The 20469-nt window shown below is 44.5% G+C and overlaps 1 protein-coding gene across 2 annotated transcripts; it reads left to right on the top strand.

The window, feature by feature from the left end:
* Positions 1–5855: 5855 nt before the first annotated feature.
* On the top strand, positions 5856–12366 carry RPS9 (ribosomal protein S9). 2 transcript variants are annotated; one of them, XM_088450927.1, is made up of 5 exons: positions 5856–5935; positions 8231–8341; positions 8427–8549; positions 9374–9560; positions 12113–12366. In XM_088450927.1, the coding sequence occupies exons 2-5, from the start codon at positions 8245–8247 to the stop codon at positions 12288–12290; spliced, it is 585 nt and encodes a 194-aa protein (XP_088307053.1). In that variant the 5' UTR covers positions 5856–5935; positions 8231–8244; the 3' UTR covers positions 12291–12366. The 2 variants fall into 2 exon arrangements, with proteins under 2 accessions (XP_088307053.1, XP_088307052.1); XM_088450926.1 differs by lacking the exon at positions 5856–5935 and adding an exon at positions 6905–7121.
* Positions 12367–20469: the final 8103 nt, after the last annotated feature.

Here is a 20469-nt window from a genome sequence, read left to right as displayed (position 1 = left end):
TAAGGGGGGGTTAGGTTAGTCAATACATAAAATACTTACCTGTCGGGATCTTCACTGCCGATCTTCCATCGTCAGGATTTGAACCGCCGGACATGCCGGCAGTATTTCATACTGATCCCGTTGAAGGTAATGGCGGTTCTTTAGAAGATATTCGGCGAATCCTACATCCTTTGGACCATAACAACTTTTTTCACATCCACATCAAACCTATGCAGAAATATATTTTATTTTTTGCCGTCTGACACCGTTTACAATAGACACTGTAATTCGGGAAGCTTCTTGGCAAGACAGTTTATTTGACTTTTATTATGTTTATATTCCAGTTCCTACAATTTCATTATGTTCTCAAAGATGTAAAAGGTTCCTGGAAACTCTCAGAATCTCCACTATGAGATCATGACTTCTCTCAAAAGAATTATGGAAGCTAATTGACACAGTACTGAAAATGTATCTCTCTAAAGCCAGGTGCACACTGGAGCGATGTATCATATCGTGCAGTGTGTATGCACAATATGCGCGCTCCCGCGGGCGCTTGCAACGTCATCAGGTTTGATGTGCTGTTCTTTTTGTGTAAGGGGCACTACTACTGGGGGCATTACTACTGGGGGCAATACTAATGAGGGCATTACCACTGGTAGCACTACTAATGGGGGCATTGCATAAGGAGCACCACTACTGTGGGCACTGCATAAGGGGTACCACTACTGTGGGCTCTGCATAAGGGGCACTACCACTGTGGGCACTGCATAAGGGGCACCACTACTGGGGGCATTACATAATGGGCACCACTATAGTGGGCATTGCATAAGGGGCATTACTGCTGAGGGTATTATGTGTAAGGGGCACTAATGCTGTGGGCATTGTATAAGGGGCACTACTACAGTAGGCATTATGTGTATTAGGGACACTACTACTGTTAGCATTGTGTAAAAGGGGCACTACTCTGGATATTGTGTAAAAGGGGCACTACTGTGTGTCATAACATGAATAAGGAACACTACTATGTGGTGTATTGTGAATCAGGTCACTATGTGCAGTGTAATGTGAATAAGATTGTGCTACTGTGTGGCGTAATTTGATACTATTGTGTGACTTTGCCCCTTTCTTTTTGTGAGACCATGCCCCTTTATTAAAAAAGCACCGAGAATGGGGGGGGGGGTAAGTTCTACCACGTCCCTAGGACCTATTTAAGCACTGGGTGCTGGTGCCATTTTCCCAGAGATTTCAGTCTTGCACATGAACCCATCTCTCGGAAAAGTGCACCTGCGCCATTTTCCCAGTAACTTGTGCAGCGCTGATGGAGAGGTCAGTGTGTATTATCCTTTTAGTGCCCCCTTGTCTGTGTCAGCCGTATAGTTCTCCTTTGTTTGTATTACTTTTAGTAACCCCCTTGTGAGTGTTTTCCTTATAGTGCCTCCACTTGTTTGTGTTCTACTTATAGTCCTCCTTGTCTGTGGTTTCCTTATAGTGCCCCCTTACCTGGGCTATCTTTATAGTGCCCTCCTTTTCTGTATTATCTTTCCTGAGCTCCAGAAACACCCCTGGATGTGCCTTATTGTGCCATTTACTCCTAAATGAATTGCCCCCAATAATTTAGAGAAACTGAGGATCAACCCTTTATTTTATTAGAGTGGTGAGAATCCATTGCCACCATTTTACCATAGCTTCAGAGTTAATTATTGGGGGACATAGACTGTTACTCTATGTACAAAGAGCAGAATATTATTACATGATTCTTTGATTTCTCCTAAAAGAATCAGCATTGAAATGGGACTATTGTACTGATGCAGAGTTGGACATAAATCGTCTATACGTGCCTCTACATTGTGTGCACAGAAATAAATGCGTATATTCAACCGCATAACGAGTTGTATGTATTTTGCAGTGCCTCCACCCCTTATATATACTCATCGTTTGCTACTATCATCATAAGTAAAAAAAAAAAAAAATGGAAAACTCTGGCACTAGTGACATTAAGAATAGTGATGGATCTAATATAGGGTGGGATGTACTGAGCATCGCATCAGTAATGCCGTACATACCGCCCATTATTGGGTACATACTGGCTATAAAACGCTGGTATGTACCTAGAAAGTAGCAAAGAACAGCTCTCAAGGTAAGACCTGTCCTTTGCAATAGAGGGACTTCTGGTTTTATGACCCAGAAGTCCTTCTGGCGTCCTTCTGTGTATGCAGAAGGACTCACACGCCACAGGGGGAGATGGGATGGATCCGATTAGATCCCTCTCAGGGGACGTCCCGAAAAGAAGATGGCGTTACCCACCAGGACGAGGCAACCATCAATGTTCTCGGAATAGTTTTCCATTCAGTGCCAGGATTAAGATGGTCAACAATGACAACCATCACACTCCTCTTTCTGGTAGTCAGCTGATGCAGCATAAGGATGACTGTTGATGATTAGAACCCATTGATGGTCAACAGCCGATGTTAAATAGTTTTTCCATCGATAGATGAGAATCATATGGTTTACCACCATTGATGGTAGCCGTGGGCCAGATGTTTTTTTTTCTTCCCACAGTGCTCCACTGCCAGGGCGGTACTAGGCTGCTAGAGCCTGTCAAGTCAGCTATAGAGTGAGGCAGGCCTTCGGCAACCCGGAACACTGTATGTTTGTGACACACGTACAGTGTGCCGGAAAAGCGATGGCCCACCTCACTCTATAGCTGACTTGACAGGCTCAGCTGTCAGTCAGCTGCAATGCACTGCCCTGACTCTAAAGCTGGGTACACACTAGAAGATGTCTGATCTGGCGGATCGGAGTGACATATCAGGTACATCGTTTAGAGCAGTGGCAGCTCCAGAGTCCAAAATTCAAATAGGGGAGTCACACCAACTACCAGTGAGTCCTGGCCAGTGAAGCTTGGCAGCGTATGGAATGGCAGTTGGTGTGGTTTCCCTATTTGAATTTTGGACTTTACTGCAGACCCACCTCTGGAGCCGCCACTGGTCTAGAGTGTACCCGCTATGTCGCTGACGATGGACGCTCACTCGCATCATCAGCAACATCGTCTGTCAGCCCTGCATGCAGGTCCGACGGGTGATATTAGTGGGGGCCATGCTGCCAAATGCAGCATGGCCCCCGCCGTCGCAACTGAGGTCATACACACTAGACATCGTCTAGTGTGTACCAGTCTTCTTTAGGCACATACAGGGGTCAATCCAATTAGGTGCGAAATGCGAGTAGCGAGTTTGTTTCTTGATACTCCCAGACTTCGCGTCGAAGCTCGCTCCTGAAAATTCTCCAATCCAATTAAAAATGCCTACCCTCCCAATTTGGCCGGGAGCCTCCCGAATATCGGGTGCTGCTCCCGACCCTCTGGAAAGGCAGGCAAGCCTCCCGGCGGCCGCCATCCCTGAACCCCCCCAGAGTAAATAGAGAAACCCCCGCAGCGAGGATCACGGTGACGCGATTCTCGCCTCTGCTTTACAACGCCGTTAATTCCGGAATCGTGAAGGGGCGGGCCGCGATGACACAGTCTCGCAGTCACGCCCCTTGGCTCCGCCCAAAAACGGCACTACCGTCCAGCCACGCCCCCCGCTGTAAACTGACATTCAGCTCCCTCCTGGAAGGAGGAAGCTGATCGTCGGCAAGTATGCTATTTGCACTACTCACAGTGGAGGGGTGAGATTTGAGAGAAATGCATGAAGATATGGGGAGACCATCCTGGACCCCCCAAAATGGATAATTTTGTTAGCAGGACCGTATAGATAGCTGTTTGTGGGCATTAGGAAGGTACTGGAAGTTTTTAAATGGTGTAAAAATGCTAAAAAACTTTTTTTTTTCGTTTGAGCTCAAATTAATTAAACGAAAAAATGCAAAAAAAAGTAGGAAAAATAATGATTTTGGGGTTCTTTGAGAGCACCTTGCAATTAAAAAAAAAAAGATAAAAACAATCATTTTTAAACTTAATAATGAATGTAATTAAATTTGGGGTGCCTAAACTAACGAAAAAAATAGATTTTGGGGTCATTTGAGGACAATTTTTTCTTAATCCCAAAAAATTACAGAATTATTAGACTAATTAAGCTAATTTGAAACTTCCTATTGCCTAATAAGTGACTAGGGGGGTTGTCCAAGGGGTTAAGCACAGTGTCCCGACATTTTAACCTTAAAATAAAGATTTTCCTTTCCATCTCTCACCCTCAGGGAGGTGTGAATGGAAAGTTGCGAATTCAGTCTGATTCAGTGCGAGTTGCTAATTGGATTGCAAAATTAATTCGCTATGCAAATTCAAAGTGAAAATAGCAATTCGCACCTAATTGGATTGACCACACAGTGTACCAAGATGCCAATCGAGACTCCTCCTCCCAGGCCCCTCCCCCACTTCCCAAAATTTAATGAAGCTGCTCGGCCTCTGTGCATGCGCAAAGAAAGCTTCCCAGTCGCATGAGCGAACCTTTCGATGGGCAAAACCATAGATCAGGAATGGGAAACCTTTTTTCTGCCGAGGGCCATTTTGATATATATAACATTATCGTGTGATGTCACACTGGGACGGGGCCACAATCACCAGTGATTACAACAATACCTGGAGCCATACCTCCCAACTGTCCCGCATTCAGCGAGATAGTCCCATTTTTTTGGGACTGTCCCGATGTCCCACCTGGTAAGAAGAGCGATAATAGATGCCGTGCGCATGCGCACAGTATCTATTCACAGTACGGGGGGAAGCCCGGGGGCAGCTCAGCATCTCCGCGCGCCCCTTAGTGATGTCAATGGGGCGTGCTGCTCGGCAAATCCCCTTTACGTATAGGCCACGTCCCCTTTTTGGGAGCGCGAGCGCCTTCTATGCGCAGATGTCCCGAGTGGCGATCATCAAATGTTGGGAGGTATGACTGGAGTTTCCTGAGGATGCTCCAGGGAGCTGTAAGGGCAGCGGTGTGACCATCTGAAGGGTCCTAAGGACATACATGCCGATATTCAGTTCCCTCCTTCTGGGAGGGAGCTGAATGTCTGTGCACAGCGGGTGGTGTGGCTGGGCGATGACGAGGTTTTAGGGGCGGAGCCACGCAATCACATCATTGTGGCTCCACCCCCTCTTCACATTGCCGAAAATATTAGCATTGTGCGGCAGGGGATGGAGCCATGATGAGAGGATTCAGCGCGAATCGCTTCATCGGGCCCCCCGCTGCGGGGGTTTCTTGTAGAAGTTGGGGGGGGGGGGTCAGGCGGCAGCCAGTAGGCTTGCCTGCCTTTCTGGGGGGTCAGGAGCGGCACCAGATATTCGGGAGGCTCCCGACCAAATCGGGAGGGTAGGCAAGCCTGCCTAAGGACGCTCCAGGCTGCACTGCTGCATAGATTCTGGCTGCCTATAATGGCACCCTGCCATCCAGATGAGGCTAGTAGAAATAATCTCCGAGGGCCAGACAAAATGATTCCGGGGGCCTTATACAGCCCCCGGGCCTGAGGTTCCCCATCCCTGCCATAGATGGTACCTAACCACATGGATTGTAACCATCGATGGTTCGTGTCACGAGGCCATTGATGGAAACCATAGATGGAGGCCACTCCGATGACCATCCCTAATGCCGCACACACAGCACCTTTTGCACAGATATGGAAATTTCTGTTGCCTTTTGCGCATGCGCACAACATAACCATTTATGGTTACCTTGTGATGCTACATACCATTGCAAGGGATGTTGCCATGGCACAACTGCCACCCTATTCGATGGCCATCTTGTTAGACATCAAATTAGCGACAAAACACCTGTATCAGTCTCACTCCCCGTTATTCCAGTAACCAAAATGGCGAAAACAACACACTGCTACTGATGGCGACACATATGAGCCACGCCCAATCATGACAATGCAGGGCGTTACAGGAAGTGACGTTAGATGGGCGTGACTAGCGGCAGGTGTTATATAGTAAGACAGCGGGCGGGCCCTTCCTTTTCCTCGCAGCGGCCGCCTGGTACGTGCTGTAGGGAAGTGGGCTGGGAATACAAATGATCGACCGTACGGGTAGCCTAGTAACCGTCTCTTCTCGGGTGTCACAGTCGTGCTGCCGAGTCTCTGTGTCAGGCTGTCAGCGTTAGTGGCGGGCGCATCATTAGCAGCCGTGTGTGGTCGCGTGGTGTGTGTGTGTGTGTGTGTGTGTGTGTGTGTGCCGCCATGTTGGGATCTGTCCTTTGGGGGAATCTGTCTCCTGCTTGTGTCAGGGTCTCCGGCGCATCCTCTTGTCACTGTCCATGATATGTTATTCTATCTGTACACTACCCCTTGGCCGTACTAGGGCTGCACTATATCGTCGTAAACAGCATGCATCATACATAGGCCTAGCTATAGACTTATGCTGCCTAAAATAGAATAATGCCTAGCTGTTCTGACTGCAGTGAGTTTCGTAAAAAAAAGCCTTTAAATATTAAACTGGCTCTTAAACTGTTTTACTTACTGACGCCCAACCCCGCTACTTGTGTTCAACATGACTAGTGTATAGATGCCTTTCAGTATTTGCACCTGGAAGTGCGGTCCCATCCATATAAAATCCACCAAATGAACAAACGTGTGCTCGCCATGCTTCGTGCAGTGTCTTGCTCCACTCGCCACATGTTTATATTCCCCCTCTGTGTCCATGGGGATAGTAAGGAATGTTGGACAGTAACTGATTACTTCGAGATAACCTAGGGAAGGGGAATTATCCACTAACATTCAACATGTGGCAGTCCAGCAGTTGAACTACATATCCCAGCATGCACTGCCACAGGTCTGCTGTTTGTCAAACAAACTGTGGCTGGGCTTACCTGGATGTTTAGTTCCACAGCAGCTGGAATGTCGCATGTTGAATACCTTTTCACTATTGGGCTTATATCCTAATGTGCGATGGTCCTGCAAGAAATGTTCTTGACTTTCTGAATTTTCAGCAGTTAACACTAATGGAGCGTACACACGGTCAGATTTGTCAGACTTGTCAGATTTGTCAGATGAACGATTGAACGATTAAACGATCTGAACGATTTTAACAAAGTTTTGAACGATTGAACGATTTTTGACTGCATTAAAATGAATGGAATCGTCCAAGTCTGACTGCAAACCCATCAGATGTCAGAAATCGTTATCTGACCATCGGGAACGCGCATCGTTGATCGTCCATCGTTCAGGCATGTCAGATATGAACGATTTTCCTTCAGATATGAACGACTGAACGATTTTTAAATCGTTATCGTTCATATCTGAAGGAAAAATCTGATCGTGTGTATGCACCTTAATACATTGGAGCAATCCCGTATTGCTCTTGTGCCAGGATTGCTGTTTTTCAGAGCTGTCCCATGATCCCTGAACTGCTAGATGGTACAGGTTGACTCTCCCATATCCAAAATGTTTGGGACCAGGGCTATTTTAGATATGCAAGTATTTCACAATACAGAATATTCCAATATCATAATGAGATCTTGGTAATGGGACCTAAATATAGACACAATGCATTTTTTTATATACATTTTAAACACACAGCCTGCATGTTTTTATACAATATTTTGGGTGGGGTATACAAATTGATCTAGTCTTGCACACAATGGAACGGTTTCCAATAGTATGGACTGGCTTCGTCTTAGTTTTTGAAGCTTGATGAATGGGAACATTAGGACTCCAATTATGAATGCACCTATTACTTAAAACATGCAGCAAATACTAACTGGCCTGTTCATATTTATGATTATCTGCTATTGGTTTAAGTCGGATGAATAAGGTTTTTATTTTCCTCTAATACAATATTAGGAGTCTTAAGGTGCCCAAATGTAGCGCTGTGCACACGATCAGTAGATGTGTACGATTTCCCTTGAAACTCTCCCAAGCAGCTCTGCACTATCTCCACACGATTTGGTGTCCAATCTTCATACGATCTCTCCTGCATCCAGACTTTCACAGTGCATCACTTTACTAGATTGGCAGATCTGCCCTACGGCACGGCAGATCTGACGATGCGATGTGCGACCAACGGGGACGCGCATTGTGATCCTGAGTGGGGACTTACGATTTCGGCATATTATACAGGATTTGTTACGGTTCGTCAATCGGCCAAATTGTGTAAAATATCGCTGTGTGGCCAGCTTTAAACTGTTTACGTAACTTCTGGAAACTGCCTTGCTCACTTTACGAAGTGTAACGCAGTATGCTGGCACTGTAGATGTATATAATACTTGTCAATTGTTTTCAGTGTTCTGCTATACCTAGTGTTTAAGTTCAATTATTTTTGGCTTTGTGTGAACAGGGATATAGCCCACAATGCCCGTTGCCAGAAGTTGGGTGTGTCGGAAGACCTATGTCACTCCACGACGTCCGTTTGAGAAGTCGCGTTTGGACCAGGAGTTAAAACTCATTGGTAGGTATTGTCTGACATGTAATTGGACTGATGCAACCATTAGAGTGCTAGATATTGGTGTCGTCACTTTCATTTTTCTCCTCAGGTGAATATGGTCTACGTAACAAGCGTGAGGTATGGAGGGTTAAGTTTACCCTTGCCAAGATCCGTAAAGCTGCCAGAGAGCTGCTTACTCTGGATGAGAAGGATCCCAAGCGTTTGTTTGAAGGTATGACTGGCTTGTTAGAACACTTGCTAACAAAATAAGAATTCTGCTTCTAGCATGTCACTAAGCAATGGATGCTGGGATAGTACTAAAATAGGTAGCATTCTGGTATTAAATGAATACTCGGGTACGCAGCTATTATTGCCTTTGCACCGTGTTGTGTTCATGGTTGTTTCAAAGAGCTTTATAGATGGTCACTGTGTACATACCCCAAGCTTTCCCTTCTCTGAATAGATGCCGAGTGCATCTATTCACCAGCGGTGATCTCTACATTGCAGTTTTCCCCACCAAAGGAACATTGCGGCCTGTGGGTGGGGCCTGCACCCACAGGCTGTTTTAGCGGGGAGCCGCCAAAAACGGGCAGGGTGCAGTGCCCCAATAATACAGCTTAGCGAGAAGGCTATGTATTACTGTTTGACACTGGTATCGATCAGTTGTCTTAAAGGAGATACTCGCGTACATCCAAATATGGAACTTTGTGGCCCAAACTCTATTCTTCTGGCCCTGAAATTACTTTGAAACATTTTCTGAAAATTACATATTTTGGAGTATTAATTGGTAAGGTTTTGGGGTGGCCATCTTGGGTTGTAGTAACATAGTAGCAATGGGAAGGATTTGGGAGATTACAAAATATATATTCCAATATGCTGGCTAACGAAAATCACTTCTGGAGAAAGGGAGAACATTTGCTTCATTAGACATTTTTTTTTTTTAATAGAAATTATTCCTAGCAAAGCAAATGCAGCCCAAACAACCAAATCCTAATTTGTGTCTAGCAGATCATCTTTAGTAATGGTAGGTGTTGAGAGTGCATTTTTTATTTATAGGTAATGCCCTTCTGAGGCGACTTGTGCGTATTGGGGTGTTGGATGAAGGGAAGATGAAGCTCGATTACATTCTGGGCTTGAAAATTGAAGATTTCTTGGAGAGGCGTCTTCAGACCCAGGTTTTCAAGTTGGGATTGGCAAAATCCATCCATCATGCTCGAGTGCTGATCCGTCAGAGGCACATCCGGTAAGTGTGCCATGCACATCAATGTTGTACTGGATGAGGCTATTCATATTTCTCTATAGATCATAGACATCTGTTTTCTTGTGTCCAATATAAAACTTAGTAGTCAAAGGAGGGACTGAGTGCGAAATGTTAATATCTAGAAGGAAATTCACATGTCTGACTGGTGAGCTGGGGTTTTGTAGTTATACTCAAAATCTAAAGTTCATTTAGAAGGCTTCCAAAGAATGGTAAAAGTTGAAACATTTGCAATGACTGCAGTTAATTGTCTGCCAGAACTAGAGGGTAGATGTATGAAGAGGTGCCAGTGGAGAAGTTGCCCATGGCAACCAATCAGTGCCAACCTAGTTGATTAGAATGTACTTGATAGATGCAATCTCAAAGCTGATTGGTTGCACACTTCTCCACTTTTCACTGCTTCATACATCTACCCCTTTGTTTCCGATAATGACTTTATTTCCTCTAAAGATTTGATCACCTAGATGAGTAATATCCGGAATATCAGGCACATGCTTCAGCTTTCAAATGGTGAAATTCAGCATTATGCAGATTGCCAATTCTTTACACAGTGTATGCGGTTCACCAATTGCCCATTCCAACCAAATGGTGGTCAGAATCTGTGAATCAGGTTGTCCATGTTGGATATCACTGACCAATCAGGGCTTTAGATTGCTACCATAAACAAGTAATCAGCCATTTGTTTTTACTAGTTTAATGGGCACTTTCATGATTTGCAGGTCTTATTTTTGGCTGAAAGATTTGCCAATCACTAATCTGCAATGTACGCATATTGGTTTATTGGAGAATTGTTAAATCTGGTAAAAACGCAAAAGCTGTCCTATCTAGATAGGAGGTGCGTCAGCAGTTTATAGTGCGGTGGAGTGTCACAGTAACACTGGGCAATGCATGGCAGTGTTTTAGATTTGTTTTCCTAGTCTACAGGGAAACTTGACCATGATCAGGGATAATTCTCTATTTCTGATTATGGAGAAATGTTTTATTTAAATCCCTTCAAATTGGATAAAATTATCTTGAGTGAGGTTTTTTTCTGGGCATTTATGTATCTACCACTGCATTTTAAGTGTAAATTTTACAAGGACTTTGCACCAAGAAATTAGTGTGAACACTGCTCCCCGATCTTAACTTAGGATGCATACACACAGGACAATATCGGCATGATTTGGCGTATCGGCATGACAAATAGTGTTTATCGCCTAGTGTATATGCACAATTGCGTGCTCCCGATGGTCGCATGCATTATCGTGTGATTGGCTGTGCTGCAGATATTTCATGCGGCGCCATCATATTAATAAAGGATGGAACAAGTAATCGTTTTGCCCATTAAATTGTGCAGTGTACCGGCAATCATGCGATGTCCAGGGTGAAGGCAAATCACCCTGAACATCGGCACGTTCATTTAGGTTTGTACCCAGCCTTAGACTTGTTGTCCATGGTCATAAAAGCATTCTAACTTGCTAAAACTGTACTCCTTATAGGAAACTAGAATCTATTAACTTTGCGTCTCCTAAGTATGCATTTGGTGTCTTGCCTAGCACCTGGAACGGTCCTTGAGATGGAGACTTCAGCAGTGTCACTCTGGCTATGTCCATGCACAGGAGCTCCTAGCACTCACCTGAGGACTCCACAACACCTTGCTAATTTGTGGGCTTGAAGCTGTTTATTCAGCAAGGTCAATTTGGCTCTGTCCATATACCTTGTGAAGGGGTCGTACAGCATTTGCCCTCGCAGGGTTAATACAGGGGTCCATAATTTGCTGGTAATTATCTGGTAATCTGCATCCTGTACAGTGGAAGATGTTGTAGGATGTGTTCCATACGTAACATGTTTTACTCTTCTATAAACTTTTACAAATTCTTCAGCTAATTAGCTCACTTATTTGGGCATAGTCTGCCTGCTTCATCTCCACTGTTTGCAAATTGCTTCATCCCACAATGTGATGTGCTATTATGCTAGATTCCCTAGGCCTGGCCAGCCTGTGGCTCTCCGGCTATTGTGAAACTACAAGTCCCAGCATGCTTTACCAGTTGATCGCTAGGAGAGTATGCTGGTACTAGTTTAGCAACAGCTGGAGTCACAGGTTGGCCAGGCCTTCCCTAGACTATTCCCAATGAAATGGTGGGCTGCCCTGAAGCTTGTTTAAAAGCTTCATTACCATAAAGGGAGGTAGTGCAGCAATGTGCTTAGTCTCTGCCCCAGCAGAATATCTGGGCTGCTGAGCTTTGTCTATATAGAAGGTGCACACTGCTTTTCAATACATGCATGGCCCTGATTAGCCATTATAGCTGTTCATAGAATGAAAGACACCCTTAAATCCTAAAGCACTTTAGTTACACCAACTTGTACCTGATCCTCAAGTGTAATGTTCGCACAATGGATGGTGTAGTTGAATAGATCTTTTAAGTATTCATTTTTTGGTTGGCTATACTGGCTTAATTACTGCACAGCAAATGGGATAGAAACTGCGTTCTGGTTGAGATTCAGCATTTTCTGTTTAAACGTGGTCTAACAATGGTAACCTCCCATTTCTCCTGCAGTGTCCGCAAGCAAGTGGTTAACATCCCATCCTTCATTGTGCGCCTGGATTCCCAGAAGCACATTGACTTCTCTCTGCGCTCACCATACGGTGGTGGACGCCCTGGCCGCGTCAAGAGAAAGAATGCCAAGAAGGGACAGGGTGGTACTGGTGGTGGAGATGATGAAGAGGAAGATTAAACATTAGATAACTTACTGTACCAACTACCATCTTGAAAGTGTGCTGATGTATTATAAAATAAACACTTTAACAAAATGGGTTTAATGTTTTACTATACAATTACCACATGGAGCACAACGCTGATGTCATTCTCGTGACTATGGCGTCAATATCATGCAAATGATCTATTTGACACTGACCAGTAAAATTGAGACAGCACTGGGACTTTGTATAAATATCCATCAATATCCTTTGTGGGTTTTAAAAACAACTTTGTTGAAAAATAGGTGTATATATTTGTATTTAACCAATGAATGGGATACAGCATACATTAAAATAATTTTTGAGGTTACTATGCAGCAGTGGTATTAAATATGCAGCACTCCAGCTGCTGTGGAACTACACAGCCCAGGATATGTTAATCCACAGCACCTGGAGGGGGCCACATGTTGAATACCCTGCTATACATTTAGAAAAATTCTAAATATTTCACAAACCTTTGGTTTTTGAGACAGTACTTCTGTTCAAATTAACAGTGGTTTAACAAATAGAATCCTGGTTATAGAAGTTCCAAAATGCTGTACACCTCTCTAACTAGCACCTGATCAGATTAGAGTGGTCTGTAGGCAATGGAGTTCTCTCGGTCCCGAGACGTGTAGTGCAATCCACCAGATTACGTAAGCGTTAAACTTCTAAAGCTGGCCACACACTAGACCAACTTGCATCCAACCAGCCAACTTGCTGATTGGTTGGAATGAAAAGCTGGTAATGTATGGGAGTAACTGATCAGCAATTTGCTCCTAAATTCCAGAAAACAGATGAAAATGGTCGTCAGACAAGTTTGTTAAATGTTTGATCTAAACAATTTGTTCAAACAGCAGTTTTTGTCCACTTTCTGGCATTTGGGAGCAAATTGCTGATTGTCATTTGCTTTCATACCTGTCCAGATTTTCATTCCAACCAATCAACTAGTTGGCTGGTTGGACAGATAATCTTTAGATGTGTGACCAGCTTTACTGAGTGGAACCCGTTACAGTTGATGCTTAGACTAGATGTTCCCAAACGCAGTCCTCAAGGCACCCGAACAGTCCAGGATTTAAGGATATCCATGCTTGACGACAGGTGACTTAATTAGTACCTGTCAATTTGATTTGACCACCTGTGCTCAAACATGGATCACTCTAAAACCTGAACAGTTGGGGGTAACATGAGGACTGTGTTTGGGAGCCTCTGCTATGATTACAGATCTGCATCCCAGTCTCTATAATCTGTATTGAGAGCAACTTGACATTTGCATTAAGGGAAAGCTTGCTAATAGAATTTAAAAAAATTATGCTGTTGCAGGTACCTGGGGTGGGAGTGATCTGGTCAAATGTTAATGTTTCCAGTATATTACAGCAATTAGATCATGATTACTCTCAGCTGCTATTTATGCACTTTATAAGCAGCTGAAGATGCTCGGTAATCCCCTATCAGGATTCAACATGCCAAGTAGAGATTTTTTTTTTTAATGCCAAAAACCCTGAAGGGCCCAGTCTGATGGATTGCTGCAACCCAGCATCGCAGAAATCCAACGTGTTGGTTTTTGGCGATCCTGATCAAAAAATGATCGCGATTGTCTAATGGGGACATTTAACATGTCAAAATTCATCGATCCTGCCATGGATTGCTGAACATCGATGGTGGGCAGTCGGCGTTTCCACCTGGAAACGCCAGCATTTCCCATCGCATCACCGGATCACGACAATCAGTCGCAGATGTATGGGCAGCTTTAATCCTTCCCCCTGCTAAAATAAATTGTAATGTTTTTTTAAATCTGCTGAGGCTTCAGTAAGATCTGTCCTGGAGGGAGTAACCCATAAAAGGTGTAATTATGGAACTTGTTTGGGTAACCACAATCAGGAGCTGGTTACTTGGCTATGTGCATGGTATTCCCCACCATACACTGAAAAGCACCAAATGTACTGGATAAAGAAAGCGTCCCAGTCTGCAAAACGCTGTATAGATCTAATGTGACCGTACACTACATCTAATGGATGACTTCCCCAAAGCCAAACTGATCGTCAATTTCTCTGGACCATCAAATTACATGTGATGGATTGGGCTATACAACTGGAAGTAGACTATAGATAACTAATATTCATTGCACCGCAATATGTCAGGGCTCGGAAGTACTGCAGATGATACTGGTGTTTATAACTGGTCCACAGGTAACAAATATTGTGTTAACAGATTTTAGAACGCATTGTAAGGATCATGCTAGTAAAAACTTAACATTGGTTTTGTGTTTCTACTTGTGTACAATATTGACATGAACAAATGATTAGGGATCATTGATAATTGCAGAGACACCTGTTGGCTCCTACAGAGCTTTCAATGTGAACTTGTGCATTACAACTCTGTTCATATAGAATGGTCAGTTGCTGACAGATGGTTCATCGCATAAGTAGTTGTGAAGGTGGTGTATGCCGTTCATGGGGGTGAATAGTCATTGAGCACCACTAATTGAAAAAAAAAGACTATGTACCAGGTCTTCAGGGAAAATGTGTTTAAATGCTCACATCTTATGGAGCGTACACACGGTCAGATTTGTCAGATTTGTCAGATGAACGATTAAACGATCTGAACGATTTGAACGATTTTACCAAAGTTTTGAACGATTTGAACGATTGAACGATTTTTGACTGCATTAAAATGAATGGAATCGTCCAAGTCTGACTGCAAACCCATCAGATGTCAGATATCGTTATCTGACAAACGGGAACGCGCATCGTTGATCGTCCATCGTTCAGGCATGTCAGATATGAACGATTTTCCTTCAGATATGAACGACTGAACGATTTTTAAATCGTTATCGTTCATATCTGAAGGAAAAATCTGATCGTGTGTATGCACCATAAGACCTGTTACCAATTGGGGAAGTTCTTTCAGAGTGTGTGTTTTTTTGTTAAAGGGGACATTAGTAACAATGGGCCCCATTTAACAATGATGCAGAACACTAGCACTTGCTAATGGGTTAATGTTATCCTTTCAGTATTCAACAAGCAGTGGTAATCTAAGATTACCGATGTTTGTCACCGCATTGCAATAGCGAAAGAGACCCGTTCCCCAGGGTGTAGTAGGTATTGCCCTAAGTCCCCCCCGGGAGCCCTAAACCTAACCAGCGGCTGTTTGCGTCCGGCTTACCTTCGTTCGGTATGCCGGGCATCTGTCTTCCGGCGTATGGTTAATGACACGCGTCGAGTTTTTGACACCTGTCATTAGTACCACGCCGGGATTAGAGAGTCTGGAAGCCGGCGGTCGGCATTTACACAGTCTGCTTCCAGACTACATCCCGTTCCCCATTGCCGGCAATGAAGACTCTTCATCAGCCGCTTTGGCTAAGCCTTCTAGGCACTGTCGGGTGAAAGTCATGCACAGGCTGACCCTTGCGCATGAGTGTAGCCTGTCGCTGGCTACCAGCGATAGGCTACCAGCAGGTGAGCGGAGGACGTTGCCGCACCTCGCCGGAGGGTCTAGTAATGGTGAATACCAGTGGCATATTTGTATCACTAAACAAAATATGCATCTGATATTTAGGTTAGTTGTTAAATGGGGCCCTTAGTATTTAAAGAAACCACCTTCCTGGGAGTATTTGCAGAATAAGCTATGGTACACTAGGACTGTGCATTACACAGTATTTAACTGCTTGTGTACTTTGTTAATCACTTGCAATGTGATGCATATGACATGGTAAGACTTAGATTATTATTATTATGATACTGGGGTTTAATCACATCCTCTCAGCATTTGAAACAATAGTGACATTCGATATTGATATTTCCAGTTTGTATAGAGTATCTTGACTGTCATAGATTGACCTGTTATTGGAACATGGTCAACTAGAAGCATTTGATGAAGAGATAAGCACTTGTTAATTTCAAAGTTACAGGTTATTTTAAAAATTCAACCTGGTCCATTGCCCTTTATTGTGAGTGTTCAAAACATTTGACCACTGCCCTTTGGTGATATTTATTCTTAGGACTGTACAAAGTTAATATTTAATGTTACAACTCAACCTGTTGTATCTCCTTTATCCTGCAGGTGTCATTGTTGCAGCTTCATTCTTGAAAGTTGAGGCTGTAACTAAAGGCTTTTGACTACAGTTCTATGTATTAACTACTTGTTCTACACATGGACCTGTTGCTAGTTAAGCATGCACTGAGCAAATGGTTCTCCGCTTTCCACTGTAGCAGAATTTTGGATAGCACTTTAGATGGAATTGAATAGAGATAAAATATACCCCTTTTTCAAAAATACTTAAGTTGTTGCCGTGTGAACCTGGGTAGCGGCTCAGTGGAAAAGGCTCCAAGGAAAAAATCCTGGGCCTCAAGCAGCGTATTACCCTGATCTGGCTTAGTGGAAACTGGTAACCCGGGTCTTTCGATTGGGACTTGTTTACTGCATGGTGATTGGCTGGTATTCAGAAGCTGTTTGACAGCTGTCACCGGGGAGGGAGAGATTACAGCCTCCCTGTATGGTCCGGACCATTCCGTTTTTTATGTGGAGGCTGTAATTTCTCCGTCCCCGGTGAGTTGTCAGACAGCCTCCTGAATGAACCCCTTACCCTGGTCGCCGGTCTGGCATTCAGGGGAGATCTGGAGTTTTCGGCGCTTGGTGATTACATCTCCAAGAGCTGGCACTGCACCTGTGTGCAGTGTGAATGGCACTGACCTGGTATATTCCTGGGTCGTTACCACAGTAGAAATGGGGTAAATCCCGGGTCTGACCCGGAATGGAACAGTTCCAAATCCTGGATCAGACCAAGGATTTTGGTGAAAAAGGGGTAATGGAGACCCTGCAGTTACCACACAGCAAAAACACTCCCAAGATATATTCTATGTAAAAGCAGGTAATTATTTCAGCATATTGCTATTAAGCTGACAAACTGCTGATTTATATGTACAATAACATGCAGTCTTACATTAATTGGAAGGCTGAGTAACCTGTTTATTGAAATCTCAAAAGTTTGTCGGGTTACTTTCTGCCGGTGATTTTCTGGGCCACCCCCTCCTAGTGGCTGAACTACGAGGTGGTTTAACCTTTTCCCATCTGCTCCTCCCATCACACTTGTCACACAGCCTCCCCTCTGTGGTTGCACATCTAGCACAGGTTTCCCCTGGTGGTTACACATTTTGTAGAAAATGCCCTCCTAGTGGTCAGGTCTCACTGGAAGTCACTTTTCTGGCACCCCACCCACTTGTGATTGTGCAGGTCTTCCTGGTGGATGCACTTTTTTTTTTTTTTTTCTTTTTCTTCCTGCAAAGGTTTCCCTGGAGCTCGCACATTTATATACACAGGACCCACATGGTGGTTGCACTTTTTCCTGCACAGGCCACTGGTTGTCAAGATATTTTCCCAGACAGGTCCCTTCTGTTGGCTCCTGGTGTTGCATATTTTCCTTGCACTGGCTCCCCACATATTCCTGCACAGGCAATTCAGATGTGCACACTTTCCGGTACAGGCTACTTCTGGTAGTTGTACATGCTGCCATTGCTGATGGATGCACATTTTCCCAAAAACACTATCGAAAATATTTCAGCACAGGCCTGTCCTGGAGGTCGCACATTTTCCAGCATAGGCCCCCATTGGTGGTCGTACTGCTTTTGTGGTTAAGAGGGATCACAACAGATTTCTTTTGATATCTAATTGCCTGGAGGTGAGCTAGAGGCCAGGCATTATTGGGTCACCAGCTGCTGATGACTCACTCCCCAGAAAGAAATAAGTATCCACGCACTGCTGGGGTTAGCACATGAGCAGTGCAAGCAAGAGTGCATTCCATTTTTATGAAACAATGTCCAAATGGATTTTAAAGAATTGTGAATTAGAAGGGCAAGGTGGCTGCCTCAAGTGGATGAAGAGGCTGTATGCTCTTTTCCCTCAAACTTTGCTGTGTAACTCAATAATATAAATTGTAAATGCAGCTAAAAATGACAACCTGATATACTTGAGGGGCTGTATGTGTGGCCCTCTAATCTTCAGTGCCCTTAATATCAAGAATAAATTATAACAATACAACAATCAGACATGAACACCCATCAGATTACCTCATATGCCACTCAATACCCCATTTACACCATCACAATGCCCCATATGCCCTTTAACTCTGCATTTACATAAAATCTCATATCTCTGATTTGCATTAAACACCCTTCAGTCATATCACTTATCTAGGCGTTGGGAACACAGGTAAAGCTCAGTCGGGCATGAAGCAGAAAATACGAGATGTTGCCCATGGGGTATAAAGCATAGAAAAGGGCCAATAAGCAAGAGCTTGGAGTGAAGGCTTAGCAGCTTGGTGGGTTTCATGGCAACATGCAGCCACTTTTTCATAAACATGTCTGGAGAGTCATATGTGCACATGTGTTTTTTTTATTGTTCCACCCCCTGTTCTGTTCCTTTGACAGGAGAAAAAGGGAAATGGCTACTTACATAAGGAACATTTATCTCTATGGAGTGATGCATTCTGCTCAGTGCCGTAACTAGGATGGTGCGACGTGCCAGGGCACAGGGCACCGGCGTGGGGATCGCTGTTCGAGCCTGTCAATTTTCTGTTTATAATCATTCTCACTTGTAGCTTCATCCCCAGCATCTCCTGGCCACCCCTATCTCTTCCTTGGCTGACTTCCCCTCCATCTTGCCACCTCCCCAAACACCTTCAGACATATCCTCTTTTATTTAATACACATTTCAGGATACTGTCATACCTGGGACTCGAACTTATCACCTCTCACATTGCAGTCAGACACCTTACACATGGAGCTATCTGCCCCACAATTATTCATGGCATCCCTGAACACAGCACCTGTTTCCTGACCAAGGTGTTACTAGCGCACCTCGAGTACCGTTGCCTGTGATTTTAGCTGCTGGTGCAGTGTACATACAAGGATCGCTCTGCCGCAGATATTTCCTGCATATACACTACAAGTAGCGGCTTTTCTATAACTTCAGTTGGTGATCTACACAGCCGACTCTAAGCTTGTGCACGGCTGTTCTGATGGACAAATCCTGCTGCAGGTGCATCTTCACCAGCGTTCTCCCACATCCAGAGCTGGTGAGTTATACTGCATAATTATTGTGTATCATCTTTGCAGCCACTGTATTCACTCTGTATTTAGCAGTGACACCTGGATAACAATGGGCCAGTAAGAGATTGGTACCCCTTCATAGTACGGGACAATTCAGATTTGTCATGCCCTTCCCCATGAGGCCATTCTCCTTTTTCAGGCGTGCATCTTATGTCCCTATTTCAAAAATGGGGGGTGCCAATGCTCTTTCTGGCCCAGGGCACCAAAGAGTCTAGTTATGGCTCTGACTCTGCCTACCTGATATAAAGTATTTAGGGGCCTATTCATTATTAAGGCTTGATGCCCCCACATTATTTAAGTATCCAACTCACTGTGAGTTGTGGCAGTGGGCTTTAATGTGCCGGTTTGTGGACAGAGAAGCAGCTCTCCCAATATCCTTAACACTGCCAACTCCTTCATCCACCAGGGGACACTGGAGGCTAAGACACTGGTGTATAGAGGCGGATGAGTGAAGCTGGCACTTTAAATTTATAAGGGTGCATGACTCCTCCCCCTCTATCCCCAGAAGCCCCAGTTTTAGAATCGCGCCCAAGAGAGCCGATCACTTGGAGCTGAGCTCAGCCCAAAACGTAGTAATTTACCTGTCCCTCTGTACCCCGTGGTTCCTCTTCTTATCTGAGGGTTTTCTGTCTGTCTGTGTGTGTGTCTGACTGCATCATGACAGGTAGAGGGACAACTGCTAAAACATCACAGAAGGTGTTTGTTTGCTCTAAATGTAATGCTAAGCTGCCTCAGGCACACTCTGATGGTGCAGGTTTATTTGAGTCCTGTATGTCAGGACCAGTTATTGCAGGCCCATCTTCAGATGCAGCCCCTACACCGCCTTGGATATCTACCTGGGCAGGTGTTATGGCTGACCTCTCTGCAGCTGCCGCACACAGAGATAGAGAAGCGGCTAGGAACCAGACCGCTGTTTCGGATTCCGCAGAGAGAGAGCCAAGTTGGGCAAGAAACCTGGCCCGTTCTGTGGAGGGCTTGGCTCAATGCATGGGTTCTTCTGCTTCCTCTTCTAGGGTTGGTGCGGCTGCTCGACCATCTAAGAAAAAGAGACTTCTCCCAGCGCTCCTCCATT

Source organism: Taudactylus pleione, unplaced genomic scaffold, assembly GCF_031769625.1.
Source record: "Taudactylus pleione unplaced genomic scaffold, aTauple2 ptg000535l, whole genome shotgun sequence".
NCBI lineage: Eukaryota > Metazoa > Chordata > Amphibia > Anura > Myobatrachidae > Taudactylus > Taudactylus pleione.
The sequence above is the reverse complement of the archived record's forward strand: the minus strand, read 5'-3'. Positions and strand labels throughout refer to the sequence as shown.